At 46.6% G+C, this 27,767-nt stretch overlaps 2 protein-coding genes across 5 annotated transcripts; both read right to left on the reverse strand.

Moving 5' to 3' along the window:
• Window positions 1–16: 16 nt before the first annotated feature.
• Window positions 17–17,472, reverse strand: Atat1 (alpha tubulin acetyltransferase 1). Of its 4 annotated transcripts, XM_042684069.1 has the most exons (13): window positions 17,338–17,444; window positions 16,827–16,887; window positions 16,274–16,365; window positions 16,089–16,149; window positions 15,857–15,970; window positions 15,565–15,666; window positions 7,415–7,460; window positions 7,233–7,301; window positions 5,330–5,401; window positions 4,054–4,297; window positions 748–827; window positions 615–657; window positions 17–303 (listed from the first exon to the last, which is right to left on the reverse strand). In XM_042684069.1, exons 1-13 carry the CDS (start codon window positions 17,442–17,444, stop codon window positions 96–98), a joined length of 1,299 nt encoding a protein of 432 aa, XP_042540003.1. In that variant the 3' UTR covers window positions 17–95. The 4 variants fall into 4 exon arrangements, with proteins under 4 accessions (XP_042540003.1, XP_042540004.1, XP_042540005.1 ...); XM_042684070.1 differs by lacking the exon at window positions 7,233–7,301; XM_042684071.1 differs by lacking the exons at window positions 17–303; window positions 615–657; window positions 748–827 and adding an exon at window positions 3,403–3,567 and having other exon boundaries at window positions 17,338–17,472.
• A 513-nt stretch (window positions 17,473–17,985) lies between these two features.
• Mrps18b (mitochondrial ribosomal protein S18B) lies at window positions 17,986–27,217 on the reverse strand. The gene is made up of 8 exons (XM_042684128.1): window positions 27,118–27,217; window positions 25,942–26,050; window positions 25,734–25,831; window positions 25,537–25,605; window positions 23,880–23,946; window positions 21,953–22,012; window positions 18,426–18,750; window positions 17,986–18,199 (listed from the first exon to the last, which is right to left on the reverse strand). The coding sequence occupies exons 1-7, from the start codon at window positions 27,193–27,195 to the stop codon at window positions 18,464–18,466; spliced, it is 768 nt and encodes a 255-aa protein (XP_042540062.1). The 5' UTR covers window positions 27,196–27,217; the 3' UTR covers window positions 17,986–18,199; window positions 18,426–18,463.
• Between the last annotated feature and the right edge of the window lie 550 nt (window positions 27,218–27,767).

Consider the following 27,767-nt stretch of genomic DNA (forward strand, 5'->3'; position numbering starts at 1 on the left):
AATAAATCCATAATGAAGATTTCGGCTTGTCTGTATCCTTTAGTGAAGGAAAAATTACACTGACTTTCAAAGTGTGGGGAGTGGGGCGCCTGTGCTCACCAGGGCCTGGTGCCGCGAAATTCCTGCAAGTGTCGAATGAACCTGGCGTTGAACATGCCCCTACCCACTGTCCAGGACGGGGCTGGAGGAGACTGGGCTTGTGGGGCCTGTGGGGCCTGTGGAGCCTGGGCCTGTGGAGGAACTGTGTGCGTGGGTTCCTCCGCAGACCCATCCTGTGACAAGACCTGCTTCTGATTGGCAGACCTAGTGGGCGGGGAGAAGAGTGAGTTATGGAGGCACTGATGTGGAAATTCAGATTAGGTACCAAATCTTAATGTAGAAGACACATGGTGGATATGCAACCAAAGAATTACTACTGTGTCCCAACTTAACCCTTGAGAAGGGCAAAGCGAAGCACCAGACTTCCACCTATGGAGAGAGAGGCTTGGACCATGTTAGTTAGGACTGTGGGAGAAGCTGCTGTCTAAACAGTAAGATTTAGGAGATGCAAATAGCTGAGAGTAATGTTAGTCAGAAAGTGTTGGGAGTTGTTTCAGGAGGGCTTTAGACCTCACCTATTCTCTGTTTCCCGTTCCCCCTGCTTCGATCCCTGGTTGCCTGTGGAAATACCAGGCATGTGCATGGGGAGATTGGAGTGGACTGTGTCTGGCTTACTTGATTTGAGGATAAGGAGGGATGAATACTTACCTTTATTGAGGGATGTGGAATTCAGTCCCCCATGGCGGCTGTAGCAGCAGCTTTGGGCTACCAGCCCTGGGGAAGTCCCCCTGTAGAAGAAATGGGAGATGATGGGAAAGAGGCTACAGGATGAAAGATGGGTGGGTATGAAGGAAAAGAATAAGAGAACTAGCACAGGAATAAAGAGGAGAGTAATTATCATTCCTAAGGGGCTCTAATCTAAGCTTTGCCCCAGAAAAGGGGAAAGGTATCCCAAGATTTCATGAAGTAGTCTGGTTTCTCTGTTCTGAGGTAATGCATAATGTGATCTAAGCCATGTCATTTAAAAAGAAAAAAAGAAGCCAGGCACTAGTGGCTCATGTCTGTGATCTTAGCTACTCAGGAGGCTGAGATTTAAGAATCATAGTTCAGGGCTGGGAAGGTGGCTCAGTGGTAGAGTGCTTGCCTTGCATGCATGAGGCCCTGGTTTGATTCCTCAACACCACATAAGCAGAAAAAGCTGGAAGTGGCGCTTTGGCTCAAGTGGTAGAGCGCTTTCCTTGAGCTGAAGAGCTTAGGGACAGCATCCAAGCCCAGAGTTCAAGCCCAGGACTGGCAAAAAAAAAAAAAAAAAAAAAAAAAATCATAGTTCAAAGCCAGCCTGGGCAGGAAAGCCCATGAGGCTCTTATCTCCAATTAGTTATCCCCCACACACACCACACACACACAAAAGCAAGAAGCGGATCTGTAGCTCAAGTGGTAGAGTACTAGCTTGAGCCAAAAAGCTTGGGGACAGTGCCCAGGCCCTGTCTCCAGGACTTCAGGACTAGCATACACACAAAAAGAGAATCTGTTGGGACTTGCTGCCTTGATGTTTGGTTTGGTAAACATGATTACCATAAGTGTAGGATACCTCAGAGTAGAGGGAAGTAGCGACTAACAAAACCAAATATAGGAGGAAAAGGAGCTTTTGCAGAATGACAAATGGACTATCAGTGGAAATAAGGGTTTGGCTTGAGAGAGACAGCCAAGACATCAGAGAGTCAAAGAGTAGGAAGAGGAATCCGGAGAACATTAGTGGATCCCAAGATACTGGTAACTCTTGACATCTCAGGATAAAGACTGGCCAGGATAAAGGAGAAGCTACTGGGATAACTGGAGGAGTGGATACAGAAGCCTACCTAGAGTTATCTGATCGCTCTCTTGAGAGGAGACCCAACCTGCAAGAGACAACCAGCGAGTGACAATAGAGTGAGGCAGACAGCAGATCCTGGAAGAGGAGTGCTGAGGCTTCACGGAGGAAGATCTGAAGAGGTCAGAAAGAAACATAATGAGAAGGACAGAGGTCTTGAGACCCCAGGAAAACAAGGAGTGGGGCACAAATGAGGCTGACACCTTAAATTCTTTTTTCTTTTCCTTTATGGTACTTTTTTTTTTTTCCTCGTTGAAAATGTCAATTTAGAAAACATGAAAGAATTCACACTTTATTCAGACAACACACAGAAAAGGGAGAAGAAAAGGGAAGAGTAGGGAGAGGGAGATCCTGCTCCCAAGGATTAAAGGGGCACATTGGGGTACCTGGTCTACCATACATTCAAGGGTGGGGAAGGAAGGATCTGTCTATATGCAGGGCATGGAGCAGGGAAGGAAGTCTGGCTATGAAGGAAAGAAGAGAGGAAGGCCAGTGAAGAGTGGCCCCTGTCTCATCTCAAGACAATCTCACAACACAGGAATGTATTAGTATATCTACCAGGGAGGGGTGGGCATGAAGGGGATTTCAGGATTTAACAGATCCTTGAGACCCAGGCCTATCTACAGAAACACAACTAAAAGTAACCCCAAGGAGCCAAGTGCTGGTGACTCACACCTGTAATCCTAGCTACTCAGGAGGCTGCCAGCCTGGGCAGGAAAGTCCGTGAGACTCTTATCTCCAATTAACCACCAGAAAACTGGAAGTTGTGCTGTGGCTCAAACGGTAGAGCACTCACCTTGAGCAGAAGAGCTCAGGGACAGCGCTCAGGCCCAGAGTTCAAGCCTCACGACCACCACCAGGCAAAAGTAACCCCAGAGTTTTTGCTGGGATCTCCTGTCAAAAACAAAGTCCTTCAGAGAATCTGGATCTGGGGGAAGCAGTGGTGTCTCCTTTAGAGACCTCAAAGCAACATCAGCTTAGTGGTTCCCTGGCATATACACACAATACGTGGAAATGAGGAGTTTGGCAATGTTGAGTGGACTCCTTTGGGGAGTCCCACTTGTCCTATTTGTCCTACCTGACTGGGCGGCTCTGAAGAAGAGCTCGCTCATTGGCTGGCACCAGCAGGCTGAGAGAGTAATAAGTACAGTAGGTGGCATAAAGCAGTATTAGAGCCACCAGTGGCCACTGTAGAGGAAATTGGGATTATTACATGGACAGAACTCCTTAAAAGGTTTCCCTGGAAAAAGAAGGCGCTTAGACCTTCCATAGTGGTCTGGAGTCTGCTGGCAAGCAAGTGTGCTTCTCTAGAAACTAAGTAGGAGCCACCGAGGCGGGGCGTAGGGGTCTGGCAACAGATTGGGCTGTGGGGGAGTGTTCAGAGCCCAGGTTGAGAGAACAAGGGTTCGTTCCTTCTATGATAAGAAAAGCTACAAAGTATTAGGCTATTTGGGACCCTGACAACCCAGTTGTCCAAGGAAGGGAAAGGACTCTGACGGGTTCTGTCAGGTTCCACTGGGTCCTGAAGGATGCAGTAGAAGAGTGGGTCAGGTTCTCAGGGAGAAGGGACTCTGCCCAACCCCAGGTCTCCCATGGACACAGAGGGAAAAAGGGGGGAGGAGGGTCAGTATCGGCTCTCATCAGAACGGGGAAGGGAGCTATGGAAGGATGTTATGGACAGGAGGAAGGGAGAGGGAAGATGGGGGAGAGAGAAAAACAGAGAAGTCAGAGTTGAAGAAGTACAGAGAAATAAAGAAGAAGCCCACCTCTTGCTTGCTGGGAAGGGCTCTTGGCACAAGGCATTGGCCTTGGAACCCAAGGACTCCCAATCTGTGCGACACAGTCCCCATCCCCACAAGTGCTAAACCCACATCCCTTGTCCTTGAAGGCTGGGGGCGGGGGCACCCAGTGGAACTCAAGTCTTCCCATTCCGCCATACAACCCTCTCACCAACACCAATATCTCCTTTGTTCTTTTCCCCAGAGCAATTCCACAAATCTATGTAAATGTATTTTTCTTGAAAAGATTGTAAAACTCTTCCCATCCACCAATCATTGCTTCATACTTCACATTTCTGATAGATTTCAATGAACCTCCTCTGACAGGCTTGAGGCTGGCCAACTGAACCCTCCAACTCCTGTTACCTGGTGCGGCGACGCTGAGCTGGGCTGCCCCCAGGGTCGGTGGCCAGCAGCAGGCGGGCAGTAGGGTGGGGAGGACAGAGGCGCAGAGAACGCAGCAGCTCTTGCTCTGGCACAAAGGGGCGGAGGGGACCCCGATCTGGTGAGTTCCCCAGGCTGCTGGAACGTGGGGGTGGGTGCGTTGGAGGTGTGGCACGGCGAGGGGCCCTGTTTAGGGGCCAAGGGGGCTCCACAGCTACCTTCAGAACTGAGGAGAGGAATAAAAGGCAGGACAAAAGAAAAAGAACAAAGAAAAGTCATGACGGTAAGGATTAGGAAGAAAACAAATCAGTTTTTTTTTTTCGGTTTTGAGGCGTGAATTCGACTTGGGCCCTGTCCCTCAGCTCTTCAGTTCAAGGCTAGCACTCTACTACTTGAGCCACCACACCACTTCCAGCTTTTTCTGCTTATGTGGTGCTGAGGAATTGAACCCAGGGCCTCATGCATGTGAGGCAAGCACTCTACCACTGAACCACCTTCCCAGCTCACAAATAGGTTCTTTTAAAAGGCATCATCCTGGGCTGGGAAGGTGGCTCAGTGGTAGAGTGCTTGCTTTGCATGCATGAGGCCCTAGGGTTCGATTCCTCAGCACCACATAAGCAGAAAAAGCCGGAAGTGGGGCTGAGGCTCAAGTGGTAGAGCACTAGTCTACAGCTGAAGAGCTGAGGGACAGCGCCCAGGCCCAGAGTTCAGGCCCCACGACCAAAAAAAGCAAAAACAAACAAAAAAGGCATCATCCTTCTCTAAGCACCCTCTTTCACAGTGTTAAGATCCCAAGCCTGGGCTGGGAATGTGCTTAGTGGTAGAGTGCTTGCCTAGCATGCATGAAGCCTTGAGTTCCATTCCTCAGTACCACATACACAGAAAAAGCCAGAAAAAAATGGCACTGTGGCTGAAGTGTTAAGAGTGCTAGCCTTAAGCAAAAGCAGCTCAGGGACAGTGCCCAGGACTGAGTTCAAGCCCCCGGACTGGGGGAAAAAAAAAAGATCCCAAGCCTGGGCTGGGAATGTGGTTCAGTGGTAGAGTGCTTGTCTAGCATGCATGAAGTCCTGGGTTCGATTCCTCAGTACCACATAAACAGAATAGGCCAGAAGTGGAATTGTAGCTCAAGTGGTAGAGTGCTAACCTTGAGCAAAAGAAGTTCAGGGACAGTGTCGGGACCTTAGTTCAAGCTGCAGGACTGGGAAGAGAAAAAAAAAAAAGATCCCAAGCCTGTTTACCCTACCCCAGCCCCTCTTACATTCTCGGTCACTGGAGGAGTATGGCTTAATCTCTCCTTCTGCCCTCTTGGGTGGCAGCTTCCTTGCTGGAGCTGGGGGGAGTGGGGAGCAGACAAAGGGAAGCATTAGAAAATATTCTTTGCACCCCTCCTCCCCACCACGCCCCACACAACCCCAAACCTCTGCTCCCTGACACCACAGTTCCTTCTGGGAATGCCATCACAGAAGCCGTGCTGTGGCAAAGCCAGCACACCAAAGGAATTGGGGGAGGGGAATGCTGGAGCACTTTTGGGGAGAGCCAGAAGGAGTAGGCCAAACACAGTTACAGGAGAAAAACCCAAGGGGAGACTGGGGGCCTGGGAAATGCGGGGAAAGGCGGCCGAGGGGAGGTGAGCTCTTACTGTCCGTGGGTGCTGTCAGGCCCCCCTGGGGTTCTGGGGCAGTGGAATGGTCCCAGCTAGGCCAGCGAGGACCCTGAATTCCTCTAGATGAGATGGACAAAGTCCTTGGTTAATTGGGAAATGCTCTGGAGAGGTCAGAGGGGGGTGGGGCAGGGAAAACCTCTCCTTCCTGGGCAAAAAAAGATGTGGAGAGACTAAAATTTTATCAAGCTAAGAAAAAAAGAAGGGTGAGGGAAAATTAGAGGCATCTGCAAAGTTGCTCTCTGTATGTGGGAGCTGACTGATGTGCTGGCCAAGGCTCAGCCTCCCGCTTCCTCTTAGGTTCTCTACCACGTGAGATGGAACAGCCCTGTGGGCTGATTGGCTGAAGCCTTCACCAGTGCGCTCCCCGCATCCCCGCAGCCTCACTGTCCTCCCTGCCTGCGCAGGAGCACACAGGTGTCACTCTGGAAACCAGCTGGGGCAGGGATATAAAGAGCCTTTCAGTGTCTGATACCGGTAGATGCTAACCACAGGCCACGCACTGTTCTCTCTCTAGGTTAAATATTACTCCCTTCCTTGGGGACAGAGGAAGGTGAGGGCCGGCTGCAAGGCCAGCCCAGGCAGGGCCTCTACTCTGCCAGCAAGCATTGCACAGCCAGTGAAGGCTGCACCACTCTCCTGGAGGCTGTATTGAGGGGAAGAGGAGGGCAGCTCAGGCTGGTAGATGGACATGTGAGTGTGGAAATGGGATGGAGAACCTATACAGTGCTGCAGTTTTGATTTCTCCAGGTCAATTTTCATTACATAGTTTAAAATGTTATAAGGCAAACACTGGTGGCTCATGCTTGTAATCCTACTCAGGAAGCTGAGATCTGAAAATCATTGTTCAAAGCCAACCTAGGCAGAAAAATCTATGACAGTCTTATCTCCGACCAACCAGAAAAAGCCAGAAGTGGAGATATGGCCCAAGTGGTACAGTGCCAGCCTTAAGCAAAAGAGCCAAGTGAAAGCCCTTAAATTCAAGCCTAAATACTGTCACACACAAAAAAAGTTACAAATATTGAGTGTTATCTTCTCAAACTAATATTTCAACTGTGGACCATTCATGTCCCTATGCCAAGTCTGGAAATGGAAGGACTGTTTGATTGGCCAGTCCCTGCCTGGCTGAGAGAAACCTGAGCCATTTACAAAGGAAAGCGACTGTGGCCTACTTTGAGGACCAAAGCAAGGGATTCCATTTCCATCAAGCCTTAAACAGGTTCTGAAGAGCTTGCTTCATTAAAAACCTGGCCTCCTTATATGGAGCTGAGGGTGTGATCTATTGGTGCAGCTCATTCTTTAGCATGTGAGAGGCCCCTAGGTTCTTGACCAGGATAAAATACACAGTGTTCCTATGAGGGCAAAGCCAAACCAGGATGACTGCTGGCAACCTCGGTTGCTCTGAGCTTTTCTGAAATTGCCCACAAATAGTACTGCTGGAGCCTCTAGCGAAATCTGCCATCACTGTACTACAGTTCTACCCATTCAATGCAGGCTTTACCAGCAGGTGTGGGGTCGAGCGCAGCAGCACGAGAGTGTCGAGTTGCCCTCAGAGAGGGAGCAGGGGGCCCTGTGAGGAAGGAAGCGGCGGTGGCCCTCAGTGGGGGCCAGTGGTACCAAGAACCCACTTTTTTCCTTCCCCTCTTCCCAATTATGGAACCAATGAAAGGTGAGAAGACTTACGGTGTTGATGGGCAAAGAACCCTTCAAAGATCACAAAGTTGTTCACCTAGAAGATGAAGCAAATAAATATAATTGCCCATTCAACCACTCAGCACTTACTTTGTTTCAGAACTTGTTCCAGAAAAACAAGGAACAAAAGCCAGTTATTGTCCTTAGTAACAGATCAGTCAGAATCCCAGACCCCAGCAAACAGAACCTAAATTTCATGTCCAGCAAAAAAAACCCAAAAACCTCAAATAGTACTTAAGCAAATTGTGTATAGGGTGAGTGCGTGCATGTTTGTGTGTGCACTAGTACTGGGGCTTGAACTCAGGGACTTTTGCTCTCACTTGGCTTTTAGCTCAAAGCTGGCACTCTCCCAGTTGACCCACACTTACTGGTTAATTGGAGTCTCAAGGATCTGTCTGCTTGAAACCTTGATCCTCAGGTCTTAGCCTCCTGTATAACTAGGATCATAGGCATAAGACACCCGTACCTGGCCCCAAACAGTTTATTAAAAGGATAAAATAGGCTGGAGGCATGATAAATCAAGTAATAGACTGCCTATCTACGAAGGGGTAAGGCCCCCTTGAATATAAAGCAGAATACCAGAGAGTAGTTAAGTATGAGTAGATCAGAGCAAGTGTAAAAGTACCCAAGCTCAACATCAGTGCTGAAAATCAAGTAAATAAATAAAATTTGTATGCCTCAAACATACTATCAAAAGGGGTTAGGATACAGTTGAGAAGGTGGCTCAGTGGTAGAGTGCTTGCCTCGCATGCATGAGGCCCTGGGTTTGATTCCTCAGCACCACATAAGCAGAAAAAGCCAGAAGTGGTGCTGTGGCTCAAGTGGTAGAGCGCTAGCCTTGAGCTGAAGAGCTTAGGGACAGCAACCAGGCCAAGTTCAGGCCCCATGACCGGAAAAAAAAAGGGGGGGGAGGGCCTGGGAATGTGGCTTAGCAGTAGAGTGCCTGCCTAGCATGCATGAAGCCCTGGGTTCAATTCCTCAGTACCATATACACAGAAAAATTCAGAAGTGGCACTGTGGCTCAAGTGGTAGGGTGCTAGCCTTGAGCACAGAGATGCTCAAGGACAGTGCCCAGGCCCTGAGTCTAAGCTCCAGGACTGGCAAAAAAAAAAAAAAAAAGCTCCCATAATGTCAACAAAGTGAAAAGAAAAGTGAGGCATGGTGGCTCTTCCATGTAATCCCAGTACTTGGTTGGTTGAGGCAGAAGGATACTGAGTTCAAGGTTAGCCTGTACCACACAGCAAGACCCTGTCTAAAAAGAGACAAGGGGGAAAAAAAGGAAGTGAAAAGGCAACCCATAGAGTGGGGGGAAATTTGTAAGTGTGTCATATCTAGAATATAGAAGGGTGTTATATCTAGAACACGTAAAGAACTTTTACAGAGAATGCAGTCAAGAATTCAATGTATAGCCTACAAAATTAAGAAAAGCAAGGGACTGGGCGTCAGTGGTTCATACCTTCATCCTAGCTACTCAGGAGACTCAGATCTGAGGATCAGGAATAAAAGCCAGCCCAAGCAGGAAAGTCTGTGATACTCATCTCCAATTAATAAGCAAAAAGGCCAAAAACAGCTATATGGCTCAAGTGGTAGACTGCCAGCCTTAAGTAAAAAGGCTTTAGGACAGCCCAAAGACCTGAGACCAGTGCAAAAAAAAAGAAAAGAAAGAAAAAAAATTAAAGCAGAAACTCTTGAAGACATGGCTAACCCAAAACCAAGTAGCTATGATGGGTAGAGTTGGGCATCAACCACTAGACTTTTGCTTTAAGTTGTAAAGTTTCAGCTAAGAATACAGTGTAGAAATTAAAGAGTGAGCTGGGAATGTGACTTATCGGTAGAGTACTTGCTTAGCATGCATGAAGCCCTGGGTTCAATTCCTTAATACCACATAAACAAAAAGCCGGAAGTTGCACTGTGGCTCAAGTTGGTAGAGTGCTAGATGTGAGTAAAAGAAGCTCGGGGATAGTGCCTAGGCCCTGAGTTCAAGTCCCAGGACTAGCCAAAAAAAAAAAAAAAAAAGAGTGTAGGCTGAATGGTAGAACACTTGCCTTCCATGAAGTAGGACATAGGTTCAATCCCTAGCACTGTGCATCTGCAGTCCCAGCTGCTCTAGAGGCTAAGGTAAGATGATCCATTGAGCCTAGGAGGTCAGGGGTAGCTTGCACAACATAGTGAGACTGTGTCTCAAAAAGTCAGTAGATGGGTACTGATGGCTACTCAGGAGGTTAAGAGCTAAGGAACACAGTTCAAAGACAGCTCTGGCAGGAAAGCCCCTGAGATTCTTTATCTCCAATTAACTACCAAAAATCCAAAATAAAGCTGTGGCTCAAACTGGTAGAGCACTATCCTTGAGCACAAAAGCTCAGAGACAGCATCCAAGTGCTTAGTTCAAGCCCCAGGACTGCCTTTCCTTCTCTTCCTCCTTAAAAAAAAAAAAAAAGTAGATCAAATCTACCACTTATTAGCTGTGTGAATTTGGTCAAGTTCCCAAATGTATAAACCCAAAGCAAGGTTAATAATAACACCTACTTCAAAGAGATGTGTAAGAATCGACTAAAATGATGCAGGAAGATGCTACTCAGAGCTCACAGAAAGCTATCTACTATCCACAATCTTCACTGCTCTGGCTTTCCTGCAAGGTGGCTACGTGATAGGTGACAAATACTGCTCTCCTGCTCTCTGCTGCCTCCTAATGGAGAAATGCACTGTGGAAGGACTTTCTCAGTATACCCTGCCTAGACTTTGCTGTCATGTCTACCAGTCTACCCTCATCTTGGCCTACCACTCAGGTCACCAGAATAGCTAGGAGTGCCTTGGAAAGGTGGTTTAATTCCGGCCAGGGATAGCTTTGAACTGTGATCCTCATATCTCATGGTAGAGTAGCTAGGATTACAGATGTGAGCCACCAGCACCCAGCTTCTTCTGTTGGTTTTTCTATGTGGAAAACACCTTAATCTGCATACTTTGACCACCTAACAAGAATTCACCTTTGTTTTGGGGGTACTAGAGTTTGAACTCAAGGCCTACTTAGGCAAGTGCTCTACAACTTGAGCCATGCCCTTAACCATCTTTTTTGTGTTTGTGTGCCAGTCCTGGGGCTTGAACTCAGGGCCTGGGCACTGTCCCTGAGCTTCTTTTGCCCAAGGCACTCTTATCAGTTGAGCCACAGGACTACTCCCTGCTTTTTCTGTTTATGTGGTACTGAGGAATCGAACCCAGGGCTTCATGTATGCTAGGCAAGCACTCTACCAGCCTATTCCCAGCCCATCTTTTTTTTTTAATGTTGAACTTGAGGCCTGAGTGCTGTCCCTGAGCTCTTTTTGCTAGCTTGTGCCTGCTTATCTTTGTTTTTATTTAGTTTAGTTTTAAAAATATAGAACACACTAGGATTACAGATGGCTCATCTACTCAGATTTAGTATGTATGTATACATGTATTTGGATTTGTTTACAGATAGCTCATCTATTTAGATTTACTTAGATATATATACTGCCTCATTGTGACAGTACTAGAGCTTGAATTCAGGGCCCTTTTTCTCACTTGGCTTTTCTCCCTCAAAGTTGACACTCTGCCACTTGCAGCAAGTCTCCACATCAAGCCTTTTCTGGTTAACTGGAGAGAAATCTCTTGATTTTCTGTGCCCTGGCTGGTGCCAAATGGTGATACTCAGATCTCAGCATCCTGTGTAGTTAGGATTGTAGGTTGGGCCCAGCACTCAGCTTTATTTTGTTTTTGAGACAGGATCTTTTTTTTTTTTTTTTGGTTACGGGGCTTGAACTCTGGGCCTGGGCTCTGTCCCTCAGCTCTTCAGCTCAAGGCTAACACTTGAGCCACAGCACCACTTCCGGCTTTTTCTGCTTATGTGGTGCTGAGGACCTAGGGCCTCATGCATGCAAAGCAAGCATTCTACCACTGAGCCACCTTCCCAGCCGGATCTTGCTATCTTTGCCTGGACAGCCCTTGAACTCCCAATCCTCTTACCTCCATCTCCCAAATGGCTAGATTATGGGTGTACACCATCATACTGGCCCTTTCCAATAACTCTAAGACTCCTTTTTTTTTTGGCTGGTTCTTTGGCTTGAACCCAGGGCCTGGGCTCTGTTCCTGAGTTCTCTGTGCTCATGGCTAGCACTTTACCACTTGAGCCACAGTGCCACTTCCAGTTTTTGGTGGTTAATTGGCGATAAGAGTCTCACTGGGCCGAGTGCTGGTGGCTCATGCCTGTAATCCTAACTACTCAGGAGGCTGAGATCTGAGGATCACTCTTCAAAGATATCTTGGTCAGGAAAAGTCCATGAGACTCTTATGTCCAATAAACCACTCAGAAACCCGGAAGTGGCACTGTTGCTCAAGTGGTAGAGCGCTAGCCTTGAGCTGAAGAGTTGAGGGACAGCGCCCAGGCCCCGAGTTCAAGCCCCACAACCGACCAAAAAAAAAAAAAAAAAAGAAAGAAAAGAAAAGAAGAAAAAAAAAAAGAGTCTCGCTGAGACTTTTCTGCCTAGGCTGGCTTCAAAACACAATCTCAGATCTCAGCTTCCTGAGCAGCTAGGATGACAGGCGTGAGCTACCAGAACCTGGCGTTCTTAGCTCTTAACTCACTTGATCAGCAACATTTGGCTCAGCAAACCATTTGTTCCCCCTGGAAACACTTTCTTTAACCTTCTATGTCACTAACTTTTAAACTTCCATTTACTTCAGAAGTCTGTCCTTGGTTGTGTTTACTAGGCCTTCTTTCTGGTCTTTCCCCCCACCCCCAACCCATGGTCTAGTTGTTTTGAAGGAGATAGTTTTGAGACAGGGCCTCACTATGTAGCCAAGCCGGGCCTCAAACTCTTGATCCTCTGCCCCTGAATGCTATCCCAGAGCTAGTGCTACCACTTTGAGCTACAGCACTGTTTCTAGTTTTCTGGTTAATTGGAGATAAGAGTCTCATGGACTTTCCTAAACTCTGGCTGGCTTCAAACCTCAATCCTCAGATCTCAGCCTCTAGAGTAGCTAGGATTATAGGGGTGAACAATCTGTGCCAGTTCAAATCTAGTGTTCTTCCCTAACTTCTTAAGAGTGCTCAAGGGCACAAGCAAATACTTTTTCTTTGGCAATATCCTATCTGATTGCTTTAAATACCATGTACATGCTGAAAACTTTCCACTTCAAATCTATTCCCCAGGGGATCTCCAGGGGAAATACCCCATTGTCTACTCAACTAGACCTATCTATCACAGTCTTCTCCAACAGACTCCTTGGCTGAGTGTGCAGCTCCATGGCAGAGTGCTTGTCTAGCATTTGATTCACTCTCTAGCAACACACCAAACACACACACACACACACAGAGCAAATAAATAATATAAATTCTGAGGGCACATGTTCTTTCCCAAGGAAGTCAGATCTAAATCACAGACATATACGAAAACATCTACAGGGCCGTATGCATATATAAACAAAGTATGGCATATGCAGGGAAGGATTTCAATGGTATAATTAATTCCTTTGAACAACTAGCATACTTTACCAAAATGAATATGAGGAGACTGACCCATGTTTTGTCAGAGGGGGAGATGGAGAAGGGGTGGGGAAAGATGGAAAGAAGAAAGGTGGGTGAATACAGTTATAATATCTGTAGTACATACTTAAAAACAGAACCAGGTAACTAGAGGACATAGGTGGGGTTGGGCCAGATAGGGGAGAATGATGAAAATGTGACATTAATCAAGATGCATTGTATTCCTTTTTTTGACAGTCCTGGGGCTTGAACTCAGGGCCTGGGTGCTGTCCCTGAGCTTCTTTTGTTCAAGACTAGCACTTTACCACTTGAGCCACAGCACCACCTCTGGCTTTTTCTGTTATGTGGTACTAAGGAATCGAACTCAGGGCTTCATGCATGCCAAGCAAGCAATCTACCATTAAGCTACATTCCCAGCCATGCATTGTATTCTTACACTGACATGTTGAATTAAAAACTCTTTGTACACCTACTTAAATACAATAAAATAAAAAAAAATTAAAAAGTAAATAAAATAAAAATTTTGCCACGTTAAATGGGGGGGGGGGAGAGGAGGAGGGAAGAATCAAGGGAAAGGGATAAGAATAATTGAGCAGGGGAATAATCAAAGTACATCATATGCCTGTATGGAAATGTCACAATGAAACCCCTCACATTGTACAATTACTATTATACTATTAAAAATTTTAAATAATAATACAAAAAAAGCCAGGTGCCAGTGTCTCATGCCTGTTAATACTAGCCACTCAGGTGGTTGAGATCTGAGGAATGCAGTTCAAAACCAGCCCAGGCAGGAAAAAGTCTCATGGGAAACTTTTTTTTTGTTTTTTCCAGTCCTGGGGCTTAAACTCAGGGCCTGGGCACTAGCCTTGAGCTTCTTTTGCTCAAGGCTAACACTCTACCACAGTGCCACTTCTGGCCTTTTCTGTGTATGTGGTACTGAGGAATCAAACCCAGGGCTTTATGCATGTAGACAAGTATTCTACCACTAAGCCACCATCCCAGCCCCAGCATGGGAGACTCTTATCTCCAGTTAAGCACCAGAAAACAGGAAGTAGCACTAAGGCTCAATGGTAGAGTGCTAGCCTTGAGCAAAAAGAGCTGGGGGACAGCTCCCAGGACCCAAGCTGACAAACAAAACAAACAAAAATCCATTATCTCAATATTTATCCCCAAAGCTAACCTAACTACTGTCTTACTTAGTGCATCTTCATCCTTCCAACTGTTGAGGCTTTGGAGTCAACTTTAACTCCTCACTTTTTCTCAGGAATTCTCATTTGATTTACCTTCAAAATATTTAAAAATTTCCAGGTGCTGGTAGCTCATATCCATACTCCTATACTTAGGAGGGTAAGATCCAAAAGATCATTGTTTGAAACCAGCATGTTCAGAAAAGACTGGGAACCTCTATCACCAAAAGTAATTCGTAAAAAGCCAGGCAAGTTAGGCACTAGTGGTTCACACCTGTAATCCTGGCTACTCAGGAAGCTTAGATCTGAGCATCACCATTCAAAGTTAGCCTGGGCAGGAAAGTCATTGAGACTATTTATTATCTCCAATTTAGCCTCCAAGAAGCCAGAAGGGTATCTATGGCTGAAGTGGTAGATTACTAACCTTGAGGGAAAAAACTAAGGGACAGCATCCTGGCCCTGAGTTCAAGCCCCAGTACTAGCACAAAAAAAGCAAAAAGCAGACCTAGAAGTATGGCTCAAGTGGTAGAGCTAGAGTAAAGTACATCAGCAGCACAAGTAAGCAAAGCCAGTGTGAGGTTCTGGGTTCAAACCCCAGTACCACAAATAAATAAATGCAACAAAAACAAGATTGATCTTTCTCCCCATTATCTCCTACAGCTCATCTACTACATTCATCCTGATTCATATCACTTTTCTAGACACATTCCCACACTGTGGATTTTGCCCTAGCCATTCTTTCTATCTAGGGATGCTGTCCATCCCAGACACTCTAAGATACTGCCCAAATGATATGTTCAGTGAGAACTTTCTAATAATATATTAACCTGCATTCATATACACCCACATTGGATTACCCACATTGGCACTCCTAATCTGCTTACTTGTTCTCATTTTTCCAGAGCACTTCTCATTAACCATATTATACTTTTCTTGTCTATATGTGTCTCTCCAAACAGAATATGAGCTCCACAAAAGCAGACATATTTGTCTATTTAACTGACTGAAGTATTCTTCGTGCCCACAACAGACACTAAAAATATTTGCTGAATGAATGGACAGCATCAGTAATACATTACTGCAGCTACTTACAAACAAGATCACCTTTCCCGTGATGGACCAAAGTTTCCTGAGGATAAGGAATGTATATTATTGTAGCCCTTCAATAAATATTGACTTATTAAGTAATGGCTTGTATAAAAACAAGGTGGTAGAAATGAGCTATGTGTGCTGGACATGAAAATGAGGTATGCAAAACAACCCATGATAAAGAACCAAAACATATGAGGGTGAAATAGCTGTGGGATGCACAATAGTACCAGAAGAAAAAGAGTTGTATAAAATAAATTCTACGTGAAGGGAATAAAGAACTCGTGGAAAGCATCACTTTGTTGCCCCAAGTAAATGAATTCAATGAAAATGTCCAGTGAGGTTCTATCCTTTGAGCCTCTAACCTGTGGGACAGTAGTCTCCAGGTTGTAGTGCTTATTCAGGAACTTCAGCAGCTTCTGCGAGGGTCGGTCAATGGCCAGTTGGTGTGGTTCCACTCGCTCCTTCTGCAGAGAATAAGAGATTCAGGGTAGGAAGAAGTATCAGAAGAGCATGCCAACAGGAATTCAGGAATTGAGGAGGGAATAGGAGGAAATGGGAAAATTGGGGGAAGGGAGAATAGCAAGGCCCTTGGAAGGACAAGGGACAAAAGAGCTTTTTCTCTTCTTAGATGAACTAGTGAAGAGATAATGATACCTGTAACATATATTGAAAGAGCTCTTGCCCATGGCCATGACGCTGCAGAGACTCATGGATGTAAAAATCCAGGATACAAAGTGGTTCTACCTCATTGTGAGCCTCACGATCATCCTAAAACACAAAGAACAATAAATATCTTTTAGCATCCAGGCATCTTTGCTGCCTTCCAATCTTTAATATTTTTATTCTCTCAATCCAATATAGACTCCCAGCCTCCAGTAACACTCACCAGTACAAAGAGTTTCTTGTATCCAACTTTAAGGAAACCAATAATGGCTCCCTTCCCAGCCCTGTAGGATGGAGAAAATAATGAACAAGCTAGTGGCAGCTGTCTAGAAAAGACAAAAAAGTCAAAGAAGGGAGAAGGGCTGTGGGAGGAAGGAATGAGGGTATGGAAAAGCATTATGCACTCACGGTCTGGCTGAAGTGTCTTTGAGCACATAAATAACATGGCGGTTACTTTGCATTCTTGATGCACTGGTGATAGGAGCAGGAAGATGCTGGGCCTGTCAGGGAGATTTTTTTAATTTTTCCAGTCCTGGCTTGAACTCAGGGCATGAGCACTGTCCCTAAGCTTCTTTTTGCTGGTTGTGGGGCTTGAACTCTGAGCCTGGGCGCTGTCCCTCAGCTCTTCAGCTCAAGGCTAGTGCTCTACCACTTGAACCACAGTGCCACTTCCGGCTTTTTCTGCTTATGTGGTGCTGAGGAATCAAACCCAGGGCCTCATGCATGCAAGGCAAGCACTCTACCACTGAGCCACCTTCCCAGCCCCCTAAGCTTCTTTTGTTCAAGGCTAGCACTCTGTTTATGCGGTACTGAGAAATCAAACCCAGGACTTCATGCACGCTAGGCTAGCACATTCCCAGCCCAGAAGGGAGATTTTTTGCAAGTTCTTAGGTACCAATGGACCTAGGCCTCCCTTATGTGCCCATCCCCCCAAATCCTCCTTTACTTTATGCCCCAATACCTTAGCAGAGGCTTTGCCCAATTCATCTACGATGGTCATTATTTGCTGCTGCAGATCAACACTGTAGAGACAAAGAGTCAGACATTCACTGAATTAGTGGTCCCTGGTCAATCATTCCTGGGACTGGGCTACAGCTTCAACACAGGTTCAACGTTTAAGGCCCTTCTGCCTTAGCTTGAGAGTCTTCCAAATGCAATCCCACCCTCTGGAACCCAAACATTTGCTAGAGCTTTCAAGATGGTCCCCTCCCTCCTCCCTAGTTAAGATTACTATGAAGCAGTGAGGTCAATCACAGACTGTTAACGACCAGATTGGACACAAAGGGTAAAAAAGGTCGCAGATCTAAGAACGGATCTAGTCCATTAGGTTTAAGGTCAAAAGTCATCAAAAGGGCGGAGCCGGGACCTCAAAAGGAAAGGCTAGTAATCTGTGAGAAGGGGGCGTGGTGCCTGGACCCGGCTCAAGAGGGAAACCGGGAGGGAAGGGCCATGGGGCGGGCTTGAGGTGTCACCGGGCCGGCGTTGTGGTTCCGGGTCGGCGGGCCGGGGGCCGCAGGTGCTGGTCCAGCACCGTGATCCGCTCCGGGAGCAGCGCGTCCACATCAAACGGGAACTCCATGGCCCATTGTGCGAGACCGGACCCGCCCGCACGAGATGTCACTTCCGCCCTGAGGCCCCGCCCCACGCGCCTTTATTTCCAGGCGCGTGGGGGGGGGCTCTGGGACCGCCCCCGGGCGGGCCGCCCTCCGCCCCCCGCCCCCAAGCCCAGCTGGGCAGGGATCGCCGTGTCTCCAAACAAGCTGTACCTTCGCCAAGCAGCTCCCTACCCCTGCATTCTGCTCCAGTGATGCCATCGCAACGCTTGTTTCCTGGGACTAGTATTTCAATCCTAAGGCTCCTTTAGGTCCCCAGTGAGCAGCTGGGAACACGAACAGAGCTAGGGGGTGGGGGGGTAGAGGGAGGGGTCACAGAAGCCATCCTGCTAGGTTGGTTCACCTGTCTCTGCCAGGTGTGATCCAGAGCCACAAGGAGCGCTAGTTTAAGTTAGACCCCTCCCCCTCCCCATTGCGGCAGTGGATTTCTTATATGAAAAGTTAGCATCATTGAGCAACCCTGCCCCAGCTACTATTCAATATGAAAAGACCCAAAGCAAAGCCAGAGACCAGAGAAACAGTTTTATTGTGGAAATGCTAAGCAAGTCTGAAAGTGACAGTTGAAAGCACACATAGAGATCTGGGTTCCCATACACATCTACACTGCCCTCCCCCAACTTCAAACGGATTTGTTCTCTTTAACAATTATTTTCTTTCTCCGTCTGTCACTGGCAAAAACGACATGATTTTCCAGGTAAATCTCACAGCATAATACTAGAAACTGGGGGCTGGGAAGGTGGCTCAGTGGTAGAGTGCTTGACTTGCATGCACAAGGCCCTCGGTTTGATTCCTCAGCACCACATAAGCAGAAAAAGCCAGAAGTGGCGCTGTGGCTCAAGTGGTAGAGTGCTAGCCTTGAGCTGAAGAGCTGAGGAACAGCCTCCAGGCCCAGAGTTCAGGGCCCATGACTGACTAAACAAAACAAAACAAAACAAAAAACTAGAAGCTATCTCCTAATTCTTCAGACCTCCCCTGTGCACAAATCCTATGGTACATTCTGAGGGTCCTCTTTGGAGGCTTCAGCTTGTGGTTTGAGAGGCAATTCAGGCATTGATTCAGGTGGGGGGCCACTTTCTTCTTTGAGATTTCCCTGATAGAGCCTGCGAAGGCGTGACAGTTCTCTCTCTGGTGGCTGCTTCCAGTTGTACCATGGATACCAAGGCTCTCCTGAAACCAGGGTGGGAGCTGGTGGCGTGGCACTCACAGCTCCATGAGATGTACTGAAGTCAAGGTCCCGGGGTTCAACCTGGGGAATGTGATATCTGAGGAGACCTAGAGATTTAAAAGGAGAAATGAGCTAAGCACTGGTGGCTCACACTTTGTAATCCTGTCCTAAGGATCATGGTTTAAAGCCAGCTAAGTAGACAAATACATGAGACTCTTCTGGAATTAACTAGCTAAAAACCAGAGGTACAGCCGGGCGCTGGTGGCCCACGCCTGTAATCCTAGCTACTCAGGAGGCTGAGATCTGCGGATCTCGGTTCAAAGCCAGCCCGGGCAGGAGAGTCCGTGAGACTCCTATCTCCAATAGAAACCAGAAAACAGGAAGTGGCGCTGTAGCTCAAGTGGTAGAGCGCTCGCCTTGAGCTGAAGAGCTGAGGGACAGCACTCAGGCCCAGAGTTCAAGCCCCACAACCGACCAAAAAAAAACAAAAACAAAAATAAAAAACCAGAGGTACAGGGCTAGGGAGGTGACTCAGTGGTAGAGTGCTTGCCAGCATGCATGAAGCCCTGGGTTTGATTCCTTAGTACCACATAAACAGAAAAAGCTGGATGTGGTGCTGTGGCTCAAGTGGTAGAGTCTTAGCCTTGAGCAAAAGAAGCTCAGTGACAGCGCCCAGGCCCTGTGGTCAAGGCCCAGGACTGGCAAAAAAAAGGAAAAAAACCTACCAGAGGTGCAAAAAAAAAGCTAGGGGAATACTGGGTCTGAGTACTGCTCTTTGTACAGACCAAAAAATCAAAACAAAACAAAACAAAAAACTAAATTAAAAAAAAAAAAGAGAAAGAAATGAGTTGGATGCTGGTGGCTCATGCCTATAATCCTAGCTACTCAGCAAGCTGAGATTTGAGGATCGCAGTTCAAAGCCAGCTCAGGCAAGAAAGTTCATTAGATACTTATCTCCAATTAACCACCAGAAAACCAGAAGTAACGCTGTAGCTCACAGCATTAGTCTTTAGCAAAAGGGCTCAGGGTTCAAGCCCTGAGGTTCAGGTGTCATGACCATCAACAACAACAAAAAAGAGAGAAATGAAGAATGAGGAGGAAATGGTAACCTCTCTGTTCATCACCTCTATATTAACATATTAATAAAAAACAAAAAAGAGGGCTAGAGGGCTGGGAAGGTGGCTCAGCGGTAGAGTGCTCACCTAGCACCCATGAAGTCCTGGGTTCAATTCCTCAGCAACACATACACAGAAGAAGCCGAAGTGGCGCTGTGGCCCAAGTGGTAGAGCACTAGCCTTGAGCAAAATGGAGGTCAGGGACAGTGCCCAGTCCCTAGCTACTCAGAAGGCTGAGATCTGAGGATCACTGTTCAGAGCCAGTTCAGGCAGTAAAGTCCATATGAGGCTTATCTCCAAATTAACCACCAGAAAAGTGGAAGTGGCACTGTGGCTCAAGTGGTAGAGTGCTAGCCTTGAGCTGAAGAGTTCAGGGACAGGGCTGCAGGCCCACAACCAACAACAAAAAAAGCTGGAAGTAGAGCTGTGGCTCAGTGGTAGAATACTAGCTAGCGTTGAGCAAAAAAGCTCAGGGACAGTGCCTAGGCCCTGAGTTCAAGGATGAGGAGGAAAAAAAAAAAAGATTCAAGAGAAGAAACAGGGGGGCTGGGAAAGTGGCTCAGTGGTAGAGTGCTTGCCTTGCATGCATGAGGCCCCGATTCCTCAGCACCACATAAACAAAAAGAAAAATGCTGGAAGTGGCGCTGTGGCTCAAGTGGTAGAGCACTAGCCTTGAGCTGAAGAGCTGAGGGACAGCGCCCAGGCCCACAGTTCAGGCCCCACGACCGGACCCAAAAAAAGTCTAGTTGAGGGGTCAGGGGGGAGGAATGGAAGGGATAGGAAGGGGAAACAAAAGAGGAGGCTACAATGCTTGATAAGAAATGTACTTATTGCCGGGCGCTGGTGGCTCACGCCTGTAATCCTAGCTACTCAGGAGGCTGAGATCTGAGGATCGCGGTTCAAAGCCAGCACGGGCAGGAGAGACTGTGAGACTCCTATCTCCAATAAACCACCAGAAAACCGGAAGTGGCGCTGTAGCTCAAGTGGTAGAGCGCTCGCCTTGAGCTGAAGAGCTGAGGGACAGCGCCCAGGCCCAGAGTTCAAGCCCCATGACCGACAAAAAAAAAAAAAAAAAAAGAAATGTACTTATTATCTTGCCCATGTAATTGTAACCCCTCTGTACAGTATTTTCACAATAAAAATAAAGTAAATAAATAAAGAGAAGAAACAGGGACAGTAGAATGGTGAGTCACAAAAAGTCCCCTTGAAACTCATCTCCAATTAACCACTTAAAAACCAGAAGTGGAGCTATGGTTCAAAGAGGTATGGTGATAGCCTTGAGCAAAAGAGCTCAGGCCGGGCGCTGGTGGCTCACGCCTATAATCCTAGCTACTCAGGAGGCTGAGATCTGAGGATCGCGGTTCAAAGCCAGCCCGGGCAGGAGAGACCGTGAGACTCCTATCTCCAATAAACCACCACAAAACCAGAACTGGTGCTGTAGCTCAAGTGGTAGAGCGCTCGCCTTGAGCTGAAGAGCTGAGGGACAGCGCCTAGGCCCAGAGTTCAAGCCCCACGACTGACAAAAAAAAAAAAAGAGCTCAGGAACAGCACTAGGCTGTGAGTTCAAGCCCCACGAGCAACAACAAAAAAGGGAAAGGAAAAGAGAAAGGAAATAGATTCTTGTTTTTTTTTTTTGGGGGGGGTCCGGTTGTGGGGCCTGAAGTCTGGGCCTGGGCGCTGTCCCTCAGCTCTTCAGCTCAAGGCTAGCATTCTACCACTTGAGCCACAGCGCCACTTCCGGCTTTTTTCATTTTGCTTATGTGGTGCTGAGGAATCGAACCCAGGGCCTCAGGCATGCAAGGCAAGCACTCTACCACTGAGCCACCTTCCCAGCCCCAGGAAATAGATTCTTAAAGATAGGCACTAGTGACTTACATCTGGAATCCTAGCTACTCCAAATGGTGAGAACTGAAATCACAGAAGCCAGCTGTGCAGGAAAAGGAGACTCATTGCCTATTAACCAACTTCCAAGCTGGAAATTGAGTTATGGCTCCAGTGGTAGAGCCCTAAACCTTGAGCAAAAAAAAGAGACAGAACTCCAAAAAAGAGTTCAAATCTCAGAACCGGGACAAAAACAAAACAAAAAGACTCTTAGAACAGGTTGCCATTTTTTCAGAGAGGTAGGAGCATATCTTCAAGGCCTAAATCACCTTCCCTAGAGCTAGGGAAACTGGGATTCCTATTTCATGCTCACCGTGCTCCCTGGCTTTGTGGATTGCCTGGGTCAGCTTCTTGTGCTGCTTCATACAGACTCCTGTGGAAAGAAAAATTAACTTGGTGCTCATTCTATAAGGGATAGTAAGTAAAAGAACATAGCTGTTCCCATATGCTGACAGAGGGCTGGATTTAAACATGTGCTATTACTTAGACCCATGTCCCTAAACCTTCTGTGGGCTTTAGTTTCCTCATCAAAGACAAAGTAACCTCCCCTTCCTCTGAAAGTTAGAGTGAGAACATTTTATGTCTTATCACTATAGAGAAGCTATTTAATGGTAAACAAAAAGTAATCTGAGAGCATAGCAGTAACTGGACCTTCTGACTTTTTTATATGTGTGTGCTGGTCCTGGGGCTTGAACTCAGAGCCTAGGTGCTGTCCTTAAATTTTCCTATGAACTTTCTTGCCTAGACTAACTTTGAACTACGATCACCAGATGTCAGCCTTCTGAGTAGCTAGGATTACAAGCAATTCCTTCTAACTTTTGAAGCCAAACAATAAAAAGCCCTACAGGCTGGGAATGTGGCTTAGTGGTAGAGTACTTGCCTAGCGTGCACAGAGCCCTGGGTTCCATTCCACATAAACAGAAAAGGCCACAAGTGCCCAGACCCTAAATTTAAGCCCCAGGAGTTTATGAGAAAAGCCTTTTATAAAAGTGAAGAGACCTGGGGGCTGGGAAGGTGGCTCAGTGGTAGAGCGCTTGCCTTGCATGCCTGAGGCCCTGGGTTCAATTCCTCAGCACCACATAAGCAAAAAGAAAAAAGCCAGGGGGGGAGGGTTGGGTGGGGGGGAGGGGGGAGGCTGGGAAGGGATGTGAAGGGTAAACAAAGGAGGAGGCTGCAATGCTTGGTAAGAAATGTATGCATTATCCTGCCCATGTAATTGTAACCCCTCTGTACAGTATGTTCACAAATAAAATAAAATAAAAAATAAAATAAAAAAGCCAGAAGTGGCGCTGTGGCTCAAGTGGTAGAACGCTAGCCTTGAGCTGAAGAGCTGAGGGACAGCGCCCAGGCCCAGAGTTCAGGCCCCATGACCGACCAGACCCCCCCCCCCAAAAAAAAAAAAAAAAGTGAACAGACCTTATAAAAAGTAATTGCCATTTATCTTGGAAGAACTATTTAGATAGTCTTCTTACAGAGATACTTGATCTTTTTTTTTTTTTTTTTTCTTTTTTGGTTGGTTGTGGGACTTGAACTCTGGGCTTGGGCGCTGTCCCTGCACAATTCATCTCAAGGCAAGTGCTCTACCACTTGAGCCACAGTGCCACTTCCAGTTTTCTAATGGTTTTTATTGGAGATAAGATTCTCATGGACAGCTGGGCGCTGGTGGCTCACGCCTGTAATCCTAGCTACTCAGGAGGCTGAGATGTGAGGATCGCGGTTCAAAGCCAGCCCGGGCAGGAGAGACCGTGAGACTCCTATCTCCAATAAACCACCACAAAACCGGAACTGGCGCTGTAGAGCGCTCGCCTTGAGCTGAAGAGCTGAGGGACAGCGCCCAGGCCCAGAGTTCAAGCCCCATGACCGACAAAAAAAAAAAAAAAGATTCTCATGGACTTTCCTGCCCAGGCTGGCTTTGAACCATGATCCTCAGATCTCAGCCTCTTGAGTAGCTAGGATTACAGGCATGAGCCACTGGCACCTGGCTGATACTTCATCTTTTGTCTATATATAAATGTTTCAACATAAGTATCTCCATTAAGACTTCCCCCATGGGCTGGAAAGGTGGCTCAGTGGTAGAGTGCTTGCCTTGCATGCATGAGACACTGGGTTCGATTCCTCAGCACCACATAAACAGAAAAGAAAAAAGAAAAGACTTCTCCCAAATACCTGTGTCCAACTGCATAAGCAAGGAGTGTTCCAAGGAAAAACTATTCTGGTACAGACAGTGCTATTAGGCTAACCTGTGTATGGGGCATGGAAGATAATACCCGTGTGAGCGCAGACAAACTGCTCCAAGAGCTTCACATTCTGTGGAGGAGAAAAAACATAAGCAGAGGGAGAAGTAGCAAGACCTTTGGAGATTAAAAGTACACAATCCCAACTCATCCAGAAAGATATCCTTATGTCCTCTGGATGCTACCCTCCTTCATTTCCCAGTTTTAATTCCATAAATTCACTGTTTTTGTTTTTACCAGTCCTGGGGCTTGAACTCAGGGCCTAGGCCTAGCTTCTTTTCCTCAAGGGCAGTACTCTATCACTTGAGCCACAGCGCTACTCTGGCTTTTCCTGTTTATGCGCTACTGAGGAATCAAACCCAGGGCTTCATGCATGAAAGGAAAGCACTCTACTGCTAAGCCACATTCCCAGCCCCTCCCCCCCCCTTTTTTTGTCTGTCATGAGGCTTGAACTCTGAGCCTGGGCACTGTCCAAAAATAATGTTCTAGGGCTGGGAAGGTGGCTCAGTGGTAGAGTACTTGCCTTGCATGCATAAGGCCCTGGGTTTGATTCCTCAGCACCACATAAACTTTAGAAAAGGCCAGAAGTAGTGCTGTGGCTCAAGTGGTAGAGTGCTAGCCTTGAGCTGAAGAGCTGAGGGACAGTGCCCAGGCCCAGAGTTCAAGCCCCAGGACCGACCCACAAAAACAAAAAACAACAACAACAAAGGAATGATGTTCTAATATGTACAAACAGCCAAGGTATATAACAGCATAATGGATATTATACATAAATACATGATTAAAAACCTTACAGTTTTAACTATAGTAAATGACATAAAAGCTGGGTGCTGGTGGCTCACACCAATTACTCAGGCCAGCAGTTCACAGCCAGCCCAGACAGGAAAGCCTGTCACATTCTTATCTCCAATAAATCACCAGAAAACCAGAAGTGGCACTGTGACTCAAGTAGTAGAGCGCGAGCCTTGAGCTGAAGAGTTCATGGACAGCACCCAGGCCCAGAGTTCAAGCCCCATGACTGACAAAAAAAAAAGCTGGGTGCTAGTGGCTTATAACTGTCATTTTAGCTATTCAGTAGACCAAGGATTATGGTTCAAAGCCAGCCCAGGCAGGAAAAGGATGTGACTCATCTTCAATTAACTACCAGAAAACTGGAAGTGGAGCTGTGACTCAAAGTGATTGAGTGCTAGCCTTGGGCAAAATGGCTCTCAGACAGAGCCTAGGCCCTGAGTTCAAGCTCCAATTCTCTCTCTCTCTCTCTCTCTCTCTCTCTCTCTCTCTCACACACACACACACACACACACACAAAGAAAAAGGGGCACCAGTGGCTCACACCTGTAATCTTAGCTACTTAGGAGACTGAGGGTCTCAGTTTGAAGACAGTAGGGGCAGAAAAGTCCATGAGACTCTTATCTCTAATTAACCATAGGAAAGCCAGAAGTAGTGTTATGCCTCAAATGGTAGAGTGCTAACTTTGTGCAAAAGGAGTTCAAGGACAGTGCCCAAGCCCAGAGTTCAAGCCCCAATACTAGCAAAAAGAAAATAATAATACCATTAGGGTACCCGAATATAAAAACATGTGGGGCACCTACAATAATATCTTTAACATTATGAAGACACTCTAAGTCCAAATCCATTCTCTGGATAAAATGGTTCTCCTTACCCTAAAGTCAATGTGTAATTTGTGATCCCGGCAGATGGGGCAAGGATTCCCAGCAACTTTATTCTTACGCTGTAGAGAAGAAATTACCAGTTAAAGATATCAAAAAACTTTGTCCAAAATAAAGTGCTGTTGCTACTGTCACTAGGGCTTTATGCCCTACTCCACATCCCACCCAGGTGTTACCCTCAAAAACTCACAATACATGTTTTTCGAGTCCACTGTGGGGGTACACCACCTTTGTGATTGCGGCGATAATCAGCCCAGACAGGGTGAGAACCATAACGATTCTCATATTCTGAAAAAAAAAAAAAATCAGACAAGTTATATCAGGGTGGGAGTAAAGGAGGTGTCTATCCATTTACTTCAGACCTCATCTGATCCTCTCCCTTCCCCAATTAGGTGTACCTTTTGATTCCAGATATTTCCAGGGTTCATTTTCATAGGGAGAAATAGGAAGTGAAGGCAAAGAATCTTTTTCAGTGGAGGCTTTGGTGCAAAGAGTCTGGAAGGGAACCTACAAAGGAAGGGGGAAGAAAGGAGAGGATGAGTTCAAGAAAAGGATTTAATTGTTTTGTTTGCACTTTGGGGAGAAGAGGAATGTGTGTCCAGTTTATTAATGTAACTTAGCAGAAATATAGAAGGTATTACTTTGTGGGTGTTAAACTGACAAATCAACACTCATTCTCCAATGAGTAGCAATAAGCTACAGGTAAAGGGATAACCAGGAATAAGTGGCTGGAAAACAATCTTATTAGAGAAGACAATTAAAAAACCTGGCACAAAAAATATATTGTGCTTTAGGGGAATGAACTGAATCTGGTGGAAGGGGAAAAATAGGGCATTTATCCTCTTGGAACTAAGATGTATGGTGGCACAGGGCAATCCCTAATCACTGAGTTGTTCAGTTTTATATAAAGTTGAAGGTCGACATTCCATAGAACAAAACAAAATTGAGTCCTAACGCTCGTTTTAAAGCTACCAAGCCTGTTATTAATTCTGTGGTGACTTCGATCATTACTTTTCAAATCTACTTTAGGGAATGGCAGCTAAGCAAGCCTTCCTATCTCGCCCAGCACTGCCAAGAACCTCCAGGGTGGTGAGTACCTGAGGCTGGAGGGAAACCTCAACCCTAAGGACAGAATTAATCGCCCCCTGCATGCTCTTATAAGAAACAGATCCCCAAGTCCTATATTCTGGCGACATATATCTTGGCTACAATTCCTCGAGGATAGCAAGAGGTGGTAAAAATTAAGATCCTTTAAATTCAAGAACACTCAAGAGCAGGCATCATAATTTTGCATAGTATTATGGTTTACAGCTGCTTAATCCAAGGGGTTAATAATCCCACCTTGTTAATTATTTTATCGAGGTGGCATTTTGGGAAGTCATAACCTTGATTCTCAGGCGTAGAGAATGAGATTACGCGGGCCGTACGGGACAAGGGGTGGTGGTCAGGAAATGTCCAGCTAAAACCTAAGCTCGGGGGGAAAAGTCTCTGCCCGTGGATTCAGGGAAGTGGAGAGACACAGAGAAAGCATCACTAAATTGGGATTCTGAAAATAAGATCTTCCGAGGAGTTACCTGAACTCCGTAAGCACTTTGGAACCGTAAAAGCCTAGGAAACCGCCCCCATAGCGTGTTCAATACGGAGGCTGCCATCTTGACGTACGCCCAGAATAGAAATGCCCGGGAGAGCGATTGCGCATGCGCCAAGAAAATGACAAGGGGAGGGCCAAGAATAATCCCGCAATGCGGAAGAGGGCTGCGTGTTTGCGTCAGTACGGAAGCGTAAAAGGGAAGCCGTAAGAGGGGGTGGGGAGCTAATTTCAACTGCGTCACAATCGAATTAGGCTTCAAAATTACTTTTTTTGGGACCAGTCACCACGAGTCATAGAGTCTATACATATAGTATGCCTTGGAAGAAATTTTGAAAGCGATTTTGAGCACGATCCTTCCAGTGCGCATGCGCCCTCGGATTTCTACCAATCCAGGGTGAGAAATGTTTGCCTGGGCGGAAGTGGAGGACACAGAGGAAAAGGCGGAGTTAGATTTTCTGATCATGCGCTCGCAACCGGGCGGCGGCCGGGAAGAAGGAGGAAGTTAGTGCCGAGGAGTTGCCCTTAGCGAAAGGAAGAATAGCCAATCAGCGGCCGAGGTGTATTTCACATTAGCCAATAAGTTCACGCCTCGCGCACAATGTCTCGCGACAAGGGCGTTTCAATAGCACGTTT

Source organism: Dipodomys spectabilis, unplaced genomic scaffold (assembly GCF_019054845.1).
Source record: "Dipodomys spectabilis isolate Male_0828 unplaced genomic scaffold, ASM1905484v1 ptg000085l, whole genome shotgun sequence".
Taxonomy (NCBI): Eukaryota; Metazoa; Chordata; class Mammalia; order Rodentia; family Heteromyidae; genus Dipodomys; species Dipodomys spectabilis.

Coding starts and splice junctions, on each gene's coding strand:
- Atat1 (XM_042684069.1), bottom strand. CDS start 17,444: ATGGAGTTCCCGTTTGATGTGGACGCGCTGCTCCCGGAGCGGATCACG. Junction 15,667..15,856: donor TCTTTCAATATATGTTACAG/GTATCATTATCT, acceptor TATTCTCTGCAG/AAGGAGCGAGTGGAACCACA. Junction 4,298..5,329: donor CTCCTCCAGTGACCGAGAAT/GTAAGAGGGGCT, acceptor TCCTCTCCTCAG/TTCTGAAGGTAGCTGTGGAG.
- Mrps18b (XM_042684128.1), bottom strand. CDS start 27,195: ATGGCAGCCTCCGTATTGAACACGCTATGGGGGCGGTTTCCTAGGCTT. Junction 22,013..23,879: donor CTTCCATGCCCCATACACAG/GTTAGCCTAATA, acceptor TTCTTTCCACAG/GAGTCTGTATGAAGCAGCAC. Junction 18,751..21,952: donor CCACAAAGCCAGGGAGCACG/GTGAGCATGAAA, acceptor TTAAATCTCTAG/GTCTCCTCAGATATCACATT.